The 11,436-nt window shown below is 43.4% G+C and overlaps 1 protein-coding gene across 1 annotated transcript; it reads right to left on the reverse strand.

Annotated features, from left to right (window-relative positions):
* Window positions 1-477: 477 nt before the first annotated feature.
* Window positions 478-4,708, reverse strand: HEY1 (hes related family bHLH transcription factor with YRPW motif 1). Its single transcript, XM_043973172.1, has 5 exons — window positions 4,420-4,708; window positions 3,802-3,877; window positions 3,566-3,649; window positions 3,289-3,370; window positions 478-2,289 (listed from the first exon to the last, which is right to left on the reverse strand). The coding sequence occupies exons 1-5, from the start codon at window positions 4,506-4,508 to the stop codon at window positions 1,694-1,696; spliced, it is 927 nt and encodes a 308-aa protein (XP_043829107.1). The 5' UTR covers window positions 4,509-4,708; the 3' UTR covers window positions 478-1,693.
* Window positions 4,709-11,436: the final 6,728 nt, after the last annotated feature.

Below are 11,436 nucleotides of genomic sequence, written 5' to 3' on the forward strand. Positions count from 1 at the left end.
TTAGTTGAAACAAGAGCATACATTTTATATAGGGTTGTAGGGATTAGAGGAAGAGATCTTGGAGCTCATCCTACTCCAACCCCAGCATTACAAATTTGAGGAAAGTGAGACTAGCCATGTGACTTGCCCAAGGTCATCCAACAATCCTATATAAAAGGCAGGATCTGAATTCAGGTCCTGTGATTCCAAAACTACCAGCTGCTTTCACACTACAATGCCTCAGGAAATTTTAGCCTAGAGATTAAGTTTCTAGCCCCAGATCACATAGCTGATAAGTGCCAAAATTTAAACCCAGGTCTTTCAACTGTCTTTTCCACACAGACCACGGGGAGTCAGGAGAGGGCATGAAACAATAGCCAGGAATGTATTCAGCACGGGGGGAGAGATCTTTCACCTGACCAAAAAAAAAAAAAAAAAAAGGAAATGAGGAAGTATAGGCTTCTCCTGTTGGCATGGTATACACCACACGTACATTGAAATACAGATGCTCTTTCTTTTCTTTTATTTAATCACAACACATCAATACAATGGAGATCAAACCCAATTCAGTGGAGGTCACTTAAAAATATATTTTTGAAAGAAATAAATCTGTTCTACTTACACAGATGGAACCAAATTAAACCATACCAAGAATACAGAAAAGCCCTTTTAAAGTCCTCAGTAACCAAATTCCTGTGTACCAGAAAGTGACAGATAATAGTTTTCCAGGTAAAAGAATACATGAGGAGGGGAGTGAGGAAGAGAAAATTAAACATTCAATGTTTCCACAGGTCCTCATGAATGAATGACCTCTAGCACACCAGAATGATTATCCATTGTAATGTTTCAAGTGAATTTGAAGTTCTTAAGAATAAAGATATTCATAATAATGGCCAGGGCCTGATGACTTCAGGCAGGTTGTATTCTGTAACTTTAGTCTCCCAGCTGCCTCTTCTCCCACCTCCAATTGTTTACACCAAGACATGTCAAATCCTGACCTGTCACACTTCTGCTGGGCCAGGAGTGGTTATTCCCTAGGTGAAAGCTGTCAATCACACCCAAGGACCCAAATTAGGTACCCACAAAATTCACCCATCTGCTACAGGAGAAAGACAGCTCATTCTTCTTTTCTTGGATGAAGCTGATTGTTCTGATTTGTCAACGCTTTGTTCAGAAATAGAAAATTCAGAATATAGATTACCGCCCCCCAGAAAAGGGGTAATTTCTTATAGAACATCTTAATCTGTCAAAATATTCACAAGCGGAATTTATGTTAATATTGAGCATAGTAGTTTTGGGGAAAAAATCTAAAAAGTTGTAGCTAAACAAGAAAAACCTAACAAAGTACTAAATTAAAAGTTCCAAAGTTTTCAGGCAAAAGTGGAATCATTTGGAAACAATAATACATGTTTACAAAGTGGATTAGACACTTAGCACAAACCCATCACAGGATGTTGGTTTATACCCACCACTGCAATTTAATGTTTTGGACAAGTTTAGCAACTAGTTTAAAAAAAAACTAATATAAAATGTAAAAACCAAAGAGAGAGAGAGAAAGAAAACCAATCCATTTTTATAGTTCTTAAACAAATTTTATCTAAAATTGTACCTTTTTCCTTTTCACTTTCACTTATGATTTTAAGGTGAAGTTGGCAACAATCCAGCTCAGCTGGATTTTTAAGCTTTCCCCCATCCCTCCTAAAGCTTTAGTTCTTTAAAAAGCTCCAATCTCAGTCCCCCAGGGTCTATAAGGCTTGCCAAGGTTTGTTGCCTGTGTTGGTGCTGAAGGGCTCAGTGAATTCGGGGACAATAAATGGAAGGAACCAAAGGAGAAGGGGAACGCAGATAAAGATGCCATGGAAGAGAGCAGAGGAGGAGAGAGTTTGGAAGAGGCAGTAACCACGGGGAGCACAGGTCCAAGGCTGCCATTAGGGGGCACTCTCAAGGAAGTGGTGTCAGCATGGGATGCTGTCATTCTCCCCTGGTGGTGTGGTTCTGTGGAAGATGCCGTAGTGCTGCTGTTGCTGTGGCCATTCTGGGGCGGTGGTGGCGGCAGCAGCAAGGGATGAGAGATGTGGGGGGGATGTCCAAAGGCACTGCCCCAGGGAATATGTCCAATGCCTGTGTGTGCACTATTGGCAGCTTCCCGCTGAGAGGCGTAATTGTTGAGATGAGAGACAAGTCGAACCCGGAGTGGATCAGACGTGTCTAGCCCTTCAATGATACTAAGGTAACGGGCAACTTCAGCCAGGCATTCTCTAAATCCTAAACTCCGGTAGTCCATGGCAAGAGCATGAGCATCAAAATAGCCTGAGAAAAAGGAACAAAAGAAAAAAACTCAGGCCAATGCTATAAATATGTGGCTTCACCTTAATCACATTCCTTCCTGACAATTGCGGAATAAACGGTGTGCGCAGGTTCCACTGGAAAACCAAGTAAATATTTTCTGTATTTCCTCATACACCTCAGAACCTCTAAGGTCAAGCCAAAGTATTTCAAAAATTTTGAATTAATAGTATATGCTTCCTAATGGCCTATGTTCAAAGTCCATTTACCAAATGCCAAGCAGAAATTGGAATTATACACTACTAACTGATGAAACTATGTTCATTCGTTTTAATGCGTTCCTTCAGTGCCAGAAAAATGCATCCAGAAATGAGAACCCACAGCAAAGGGAATTTCATCAGACACACAGATGTATAACGTTATCATCACAGGGCTTTTACAGGCACTTAGTCCTCATTCAAGTACTTCTAGTTTACATATGTATAGACAGTTATTTTATTTTTCCATCTCTTTCCATTAGACTGTCCTTTCTGTGACAAGAGTTTTTCCTTCAAAGAAATATGACAGCATGGTTTGTTTGCTTTTTTAAAACCTCCTGGATGTATAGATGAGGAAAAAGAAATACCACTTATTTTAGGGGAAAAACACATTTCACCCCCCAAATTACTATGGATTAACATGAGAGCCACTTCATTTGAATCAGTGCTGTCATAACTCTGGAGAGCCTCAGACAGCAGTCATTTTCCAAAGGAAGGCTCTAGTTATATTCCCCACTGGTATAATTTTCAGTCACTATATAATGGTAGATATACTATATAAAGCCTCAAGAAAATGTGATATGGTACTGATAGACAAACAAGCAGCACACACATATTTATACAGGGCTATAGATTTTATCCCTAACCCCAATGTCCTTAGTAAACAGAAGATAACAAATTACATAGAATACAACTGGGCAGTGCCAAGAGTCCTTAAGGAGAACCCTCCCCCACCCCTCCCATCCAAGATATTAATGAGTTTTACCTTTTCCCCCTGCTGAATGCAACATTTTGAGATGATCCACAGTCATCTGCAGAATTTCTGCTTTTTCTAACTTAGCTGATCCCTATGAGGAAAGAGGAAAGATGAATTTTGTAGGATATGCATTTGGGGTTAACTTTAAATAAGTTAGGAGTATTCAGTTCTTCTATAAGCCCCAAGCAACAAAGCACTTTCTCCAGCAGCTTAAAGGTTAAAATTAGTTTATGAAAGTCACAAGTATCAGTGGCACACTGACCCTTTCACTCACTCCATTCCTTACCTGCTTTTCAAAAGCACTGGGTACCAATCTCCTCAGTTCCGACAAACTGTTATTAATTCGATCTCGCCGGCGTTTCTCAATGATCTAACAGGAAACGTGCAAAACAAAGGGATTTCCATTAGTAACATAAATTTCGATGGCTCTCCCCCTCCCCCCTCGTTACCCCTCCCCCCCCCCAAAAAAAAGAAAGAAGAGAGAGAGAGAGAGAGAGAGAGAAAATTATAATAGACACTTACGCCTCTGCGCCGTTTCCTGGCCAGTATCTGGGAAGAGGTAGATGGGGACATGGAACCAGGAGCCGAACTCAAATTTCTGAAATGGACAAGGAATCACCATTAAGTAAGGACAGGGCAAGGAACAGATGGAGTGGTGAGAAGGAATTTACTGCCGCCGCGGGAACCCAGGAGACCTCGGCAGCAACTTGCAAAGTTTAGAGGTTTAAATTCAGGCAGTGGCTGCCTCTAAGTAGAATAGTCAATATGCTGAGTTCCTGAACCCCTTCATCCCTAGTGCAAACAACGGGATGCATGAAAGAAGGGATCCCCTGTTTTTAGCCCTGGCACGGTGATCGTACACCAAGAGGCCACCCAGTATCTTTTCTTGGGCAGGTCAGCACCGCTGTCAACAGAATCAGAATCACATTTTCTCAAGAGTTGGAAAGGACTCCAGAGGTCGGTCACCCTAAGAATCCCCTCGACAACATCCCTGATCAGTGACTGTCCAGCCTATGCTTCAAGACCTCCCGTGATGAGGCACCCTAGCCCTGAGGGCGCATCGGGGCCCCCCTGCCTGTGCAAACTGGGTCCCTTCCTCTCTCCTGCGGGAGCTCCGCAGCGCACCCCTTCTCCTCTCACCCATTCTCATCTGCGCTCTCCTTCTCCACTTCGATAGTCTCGTCCAACTCGCTATCAGAGGAGCTGTAGTCGGGGTGCGCACGCTTCATGCTGGCGCTCGCAGCAGGCACCAGCAGCGGCACGCACGGGAGGAAGACGGGCGGGCAGGGAGGAGTTAACCCGGCAGCGGCGGCGCCTCTGTGCGCTCCGCTGCTTCGGCTGCACACACACACACTGATTCCCCCCTCGCACTTGCCCTCTGGTTAAAACTCAACCATCCCTTTCCCACGCTGCACCCCTTCCCAGGGCCCAGGGGAGGGCGGGGGAGGAGCTGGGGGGGGAGCAGAGGGGGGCTCCCCAGCTACTTTCTCCTCCTATAAATCCAATCCAGCTTCTCGTTCCACTGATTGGCAGCCGCTCAGGTGGCCGAGAGCGGAGGGAGGGGGAGGGGAAGCTGGACCCCGCCCCCTACCTCCACCCACCCGCCCCGCCCCACCCAGCCCTGCCCCCGCCTGGCGGCTGAGCGCCGGCCGCGGGTGGGGGGTGGGTGGACAGGACACCAGCTCGCCGGCGGCCCGGGCCCGCCCCACCCCGCCTCGCGCGCTCGGATTGGTCTGGCCGCGCGCCAGGGCCGAGTCCGCAGCGCCACCGGAGAGCCGCACGCGCCGCGGGCCGTGGGAAAGTGCCTGGGTCCAAGGCCGGCAGCCAATCGGGGTCCGCCAGGGGCGGCGGCGGTGGCGGCGGCGGCGCTGGCGGCCGCTTTGGCGGCGGCGCTGGGCGTTGGGATGAATGGAGGAGGGGGCGGGGGGGCCGTGCGCGCGGGCGGACGGGGGCGGGGGGAGGTCGCGAGGAGCCGGCCGCGGGCGGGGGGGAGGACAGGAGCGGGCGGCGGCTCCCCCGTGTGAACCTGAAATCTGAGCCTCCCCAGCCGAGCGGCGGCGGCAGCGACGGAGGCCGAGCGGGCGCCGGGCGGGCACTGAACCCAGCCGGCTCAGCGCCGCCAGTAAATCACCGCTGCACCACGAGCGAGCGGCTGCGGCCCCGGCGGCGGCGACTGGGGCCACCCGCTGCCCGCGAGCAGGGGGGAGGGGGAGGCCTGCGGCGGGTCTTGCACCCCCTTCCCGCCAGCCTACCGCCCCTAGGGCAAGCGCCGCATGCACCTGGCCCAGAGCACCCCACCTTGCCGAATCCCTGGCCCGGGGACGTGGGAAGGGGGGGGGGGTTATTTTCAGACCCTCGTCACCCTTGCCGCTCGCTTTTGGGATTTCCCAGACTCCAAAACTTCTGTGAATTTAATTCCCGGGGAAATGGGGCGTCTGTTTGCTCAGCATAGACTTGAAAAAGGTCCCCTGGGATACTCAGTTTTTGTTGTTTTTTTTCTTTTCCAGTCGTTGGAGACTAAGCTGTGTCTCGGTACTGCCGAGATGCACGTCCCCATCGGACGCTTCCCACTCCTCATCACCCCCACCCAGGTCCCTTGGTTGCCTCTGTCCTGAGTGGTAATAACACTGTTTGCATGAATAGGAGAGGGTGCTGTAGAGACAACCACGAAAGATCAATCTCACCATGGTTTGGACCTGCTCCTGCTCTTTGCAGTCGAAGGTGTTTCCTTGTGATGGAGTGGCTACCCCATCGGCAGGACTTGTAATGAGACCCCAGATCTTGACACCAAATCCATTTATAGCCCGTGTTAAATGCCCAAGGTTTGGCATTTCACTTCATCCCCTTGGAACCTTAGTTTTCTTTTCTTTTCCTTTTAAAATATAGTTGGACTAAATCTGAAGATCTTAACCTGGGGGTCCACATAGATTTTTAAGGAAACTATGAACTTGGATAGGAAAAATTCACCCCTATTTTCATAAATCTTTAACTGAAATTTAGCATTTCCTTCAATTGTTTAAAAATAGTATTCTGAGAAGTGTCTCATATAGGCTTCAGCAGATTAACAAAGGCATCCATGACACAAATAAAAGGGGTAAAAATCCCTGCAGTAGATGATCTTCAGAGGTCCTCTCTAGTTCTAAATTCCTCTCACTTTTAGAATGGGAAATTCTAGATGCCACTGCATATCTCACGTGCAGCAATCCTGACCAGGAACATCATAAATTCTCTTGATGATAACACTGATGAATCCATGACTTCCTATCTCTCTGGGTGTTTCCTATACCAGTGCAGATTGCAACCCCTTGCAATCCTTTCAATCCCCTTTACTCTTTCCACCCAAACTACTGAAGGCCTTCTGATGGTTTGGTTAATATTTTCAGAATAGTGGGAGGAAAACTTGAGTTCATAGTCCTGCCTGAGATGCACACTAGCTGTGTGATACTAGACAAGTCATTTAACCCCTCTGGCTCAGTTTCCTCAAGTGTAAAATGGGGGTAATAATTGCACCTACTTCACAGTGTTATGAGAATCAAATGAAATCAGCACTTTTTAAACCTTAAAGTGCTATTATAATTAATTAACACTAGAACTGTTCTATCAAATAAGATATTTGTAAAGCACAGTGCCTGGAACATTGTTGTTGTTCAATGTCATGGTGCCATTTCCTTGTCCAGCTCATTTTATAGATGAGGATGGCAAAGTTAAATGACTTGCCCAGGGTCATACAGCTAGCAAGAGTCTGAGGCCAGATATGAATTCAGGAAGAGGAGTCTTTCTGACTCCAGGCCCAGGGCTCTATCCACTGTGCCACTGAACTGCCTGGAACATAGTAAGTGCTTGATAGATTTTTTTCTAGCTTCCTATTTAATATTTATTCCCCATATTTGATTGGCTTGTCTCCTTTTCTCTTCCCACACATTCATGATGTTTTTGTACCCTTCTCTAAGCCCACTGATCATTGGTAATGTGCTGTAGTCAACCAACTTAGTTTCACAGTGGATCTTTCCTTTGCTATTAGGATTTACTATAATTGTGATTCTTCTGAGAATCCAGACTCCTTTGATTCACAGTATCACCAGGGAATAACTGGGCCTAAAGTTTAGTGTTTTCTGTGATAGAAAACACTAAAACCACTCACTAATTTTGCAAATGGAATCCAGTGAACTTTCTACTTCCATGTCAACTCTGGCCCTTGGTCATTGTTCCTCTATAACAGTGGTGTCAAACTCTGGAAACTGGACTACTAAATCCACGTAATTGTACATAAGGATTATGCAGACCATGTATTGACTTAGAAAACCACATATTAATATCTATGTTCTACTGTTAACTGTTTCCCAATTACATTTTAATCTGGTTTAAGCCACACAGAGCATTGTGGGCTATGAATAGTGTTTGATACTTCTGCTCTATGGCATTTATCCAAGAGATGGATGCATGGATGGATAGAAAGAAAGCTACACACATATATATATGTATATGTATTTGTAGAAAAACAACTACACATTTGTACATTGAAATAATATTGATTTTTTTTTTAGCTTCAACTTGTTATTTCATCAGTATAGAGTTGTCAGACTTGGCTTGTGGGTCTCAATGAGCAAAACTTTGTAAAACAAAATAAATATAAACATAACAAAACATACATAACATTGAATTGTGGTTTTCTAAGTCAGTATACACTAGCAGAGATATGGTTCTATTTGAGTTTGACACCATTGGTATGGAATTCCTGGTGTGGAAACTTCCTTTACCTGATAGAGATAGCCTGTGACTTCATCTGAGACTGCCACTTGGAGCACTAAGGTTAAGTGACTCTTCTGTGACATCTACTATGTGTCAAAGGCTGGCCAGTCTCTCTAACAAGACCCACCACATGTACACTATGTCTCAGTGCCTCACCATTGTGTACAAGCCTACTTACTCTCAGGGGGTTGAGACTTGTAATATTTAACTTAGGAACTTTAAAATACTGTACTATAATGCAATAATGCCATTATATTTTAGCAAGGGGCAGCTAGGTGATGCAGTGAATAGACTTCTTCCTGAGTTCAAATCTTGCCTTAGATACCAATTAGCTGTGTGACCCTGAGCAAGTCACTTAACCCTATTTCCTCCTTTCTAAAATGAACTAGAGAAGGAAATGGCAAACCACTCCAGTATCTTTGCCAAGAAAAGCCCAAATGGGGTCACAAAGAGTTAGACACTACTCAACAAGAGAAACTAAGATATCTAATGGAAAAAGGTTTTATCTTATAAAATGTGGTCATCTAGTAGAAAATGGTCACAGAAGTACTGAAATATAGTAATATTTAGTATCTTTTTTTAAATTTATTTCTATACAGATAAATATTTACTATGTTATTGATGATGAGAGGAAATCCATCATTACAAGTGAATCAGCATTTAAATAGGAAGAAGAGGGTCATCAAACATCTATCCTAACTACTTCATTTTACACTTGGCTGAGAAAATTTTACTCTCAGAAAAGCCAAGGGACTTAACTTAGGGTAACAATAGGAAGTGAAATCAAGGATTCAAACCCAGGCCTTCTGACGCCAAATCCAGTATTCTTTCCACTTTGCAACAGGACTTCCCAGTTCATAGCTTTCATGAATTGTTTTAAGAGACAAAGCTATATTAGTAACTAAAAAAACTACCACTGTCTGTAATACAAAAAGAAAAATCCTACATCATCCAGGTAATTATTGAATCTGGATTATCTAGACCATCTGCCAATGGCACAGAATTTCATACTATACACTGGGAAAGTTCAAAAGCATCAGCTGGACTCTGTAGTCCTCTAGCACCAGAATACTGTTACATAAAAAATAAGATGAAATCCCAAAAGGTTTATGTTTGAGATGTAATAGATTTCAATTCAACTGGACAGTTGTTAACCTGGCATCTGGGAAATGCCATTGCTTTAAAATCCTTAGTTTTGACAACATTTTTCTGTTGTGAAGGGAATTATCCTGATCAACTGATTCTCCCTACTAATCCAATTGTTATGATCACAGAAAGTAAAGAGTTAAGGTTTTAAAGGGAATGTAAAGTAAGGTTCTTACTCTTTCTAATTCTTCTGTTAGGAGTGGCTCAGTCTTCAGTCAAGCTTGAATAAATTAAAATAGCAGTTTGCCCATTGACTGGCTGATGATCGGCCCCACCAAGGCAACCTTTTAAAACTTAACTTATTGTCTCCAGAAACAGTGGAGGGAACAGCTAGCATATGGATGAACCCAGTTTTGAGAAGCACTGGGTTTTTTAACCTTTCTCCTTGTTCCTCTACTAGAAGAGATGAGGTGATTTCTTTCTCTTCTCTCCCCTGTATCTGTCATAGTGTTTTGAAGCATCTCAGCTGGGCCTCTAGGTGGTTATTCCCTATACTGTCGGAGATCTGGCTCCACAAAGCCCTCCTACCTCAACTCTGCCTCCAGAGTTGAGCTAGCTCCAGAGCTAGCTTTTTTTTTTTTTTTTTTTTAGGCAATGGGGGTTAAGTGACTTGCCCACAGTCACCCAGCTAGTAAGTGTCAAGTGTCTGAGGCCGGATTTGAACTCAGGTACTTCTGAATCCAGGGCCAGTGCTTTAACCACTGCGCCATCTAGCTGCCCTCGGCAAGCTAGCTTTTTAAAGCCCATCTGGGGCATGGTCCTTGTTTTACTTGCCAGCGGCAAGCTGACCCACTAGTTCCATTGGGCTTGAATGAAGATTTCTTCAGTCTTATAAAGGAATGAATAACTCCTCTTTATACTTCATTTAAAACCTTAACATTTTGTTGTCTCTGTTATCTGCCCCTAACTTTTTGTGATTATATCAACTGGAGGGAGAGGAGGAGAGAACATCAATTAGGAGTTTCTGACCAAATCTGAACTATCCACTACATTTCAGTTTTAATTTTTTATTTCTTCTTATAACATTAATACACACATACAGGTAAATGTATATATGCAACAAAAAATAAGTCTTCCTTAGGGCCTTTGTCACACTGAAAACTTCACACAATAAATTAACTTAATAGTGTTGGACTTTAGGTCAAAGAGACCTAATTTTGAATCCCTCCTCAGATATTTAATAGCTGCATGGACCTGGGAATTTTATTTAAACTAGAGACTGGTAGGTGGTACAGTGAATAGAGTGCTGGACTTCGAGTCAAGAAGATCTGAGTTCAAATGTCACCTATAGTTAGGAATTATATGACCCTGGACAAGATATATCTGCTCATCTCAGTTTCCTTCTCTGTAAAACAGGAATAATAGCCTCTTTGAAGGGTTGTTGTGGAGGATGAAATGAGACTAATACAGGTAAATCCTTTTGCAAACCTTAAAGTTTACATAAATGCTAAATATTAATCTTTCAGCCTCAGTTTATCATTAGGAAAAAGGGAAATAATGCCTTAAATACCTCGTGGGGTTTTGGTGAGGATCAAAGGAATTCATGTATGTAAAGCTCTTTTTCAAGCCTTAAAGCCTATGTAAATGCCATTATTGTTTTTCAGTGTTAAAAATCTGAAGGGTAAATGACAATGATTCCTCAGCCTCTGTATCATATCATTCCTTTGCCAGCACCGATTTGCAGAATAGAAACCATTCCAAATAGTTTCAGGTCCTTTGCTAAGGCTGTTTTGCCATATCATGCCCTGGATAACAGCATTCAGGTTAAATAGATTTTACAAATGCTGGGCAAGAGAGTGGCCAAAATACCAAAGAAGATAACTACATTAAGAAGGGGAAAACTGAGCTGCTGACTTAGTTGGAGACCTTGAACAAATCACAATCTTTCAACCTCAATTTGTTGGGACTCTATATAAGCAGCATAACAAGAAATAAATGAATTTTGTGCCTCATTTCCCCATATGTTAATTCCTCATAGTATATTGCATATCTCACAAAGTTGAAAAGAGTGAATAATTAGAAATACTTTAGATTAACGGCATCATGTTGAGTATTATTAGGAAACAACCTTTAAATGTATTTATGGAATATGAGATCAGCTATTAGTGCTTAGGTAACAACAGCAAATCATTTTAAGCAAAAGATAAGTCTACTTTTTAATATAGGCTTTTGAATTTGTTTATGTATAACATTCTTCTGACCATGTATGCTGGAATAGACTGTAGATTGATGGATTCAGTGGGTGGCTCTTTTAATGTGAGA

This window comes from Dromiciops gliroides, chromosome 1 (genome assembly GCF_019393635.1).
Source record: "Dromiciops gliroides isolate mDroGli1 chromosome 1, mDroGli1.pri, whole genome shotgun sequence".
NCBI lineage: Eukaryota > Metazoa > Chordata > Mammalia > Microbiotheria > Microbiotheriidae > Dromiciops > Dromiciops gliroides.

Bases quoted from the DNA above. Each gene is read 5' to 3' on its own strand.
- HEY1 (XM_043973172.1), bottom strand. From the start codon at position 4,508: ATGAAGCGTGCGCACCCCGACTACAGCTCCTCTGATAGCGAGTTGGAC. The intron at 3,371-3,565 runs GTAAGGAATGGA...CTTTCCTCATAG, and splicing joins CCAGTGCTTTTGAAAAGCAG to GGATCAGCTAAGTTAGAAAA. The intron at 2,290-3,288 runs GTAAAACTCATT...CCTTTTTCTCAG, and splicing joins GCATTCAGCAGGGGGAAAAG to GCTATTTTGATGCTCATGCT.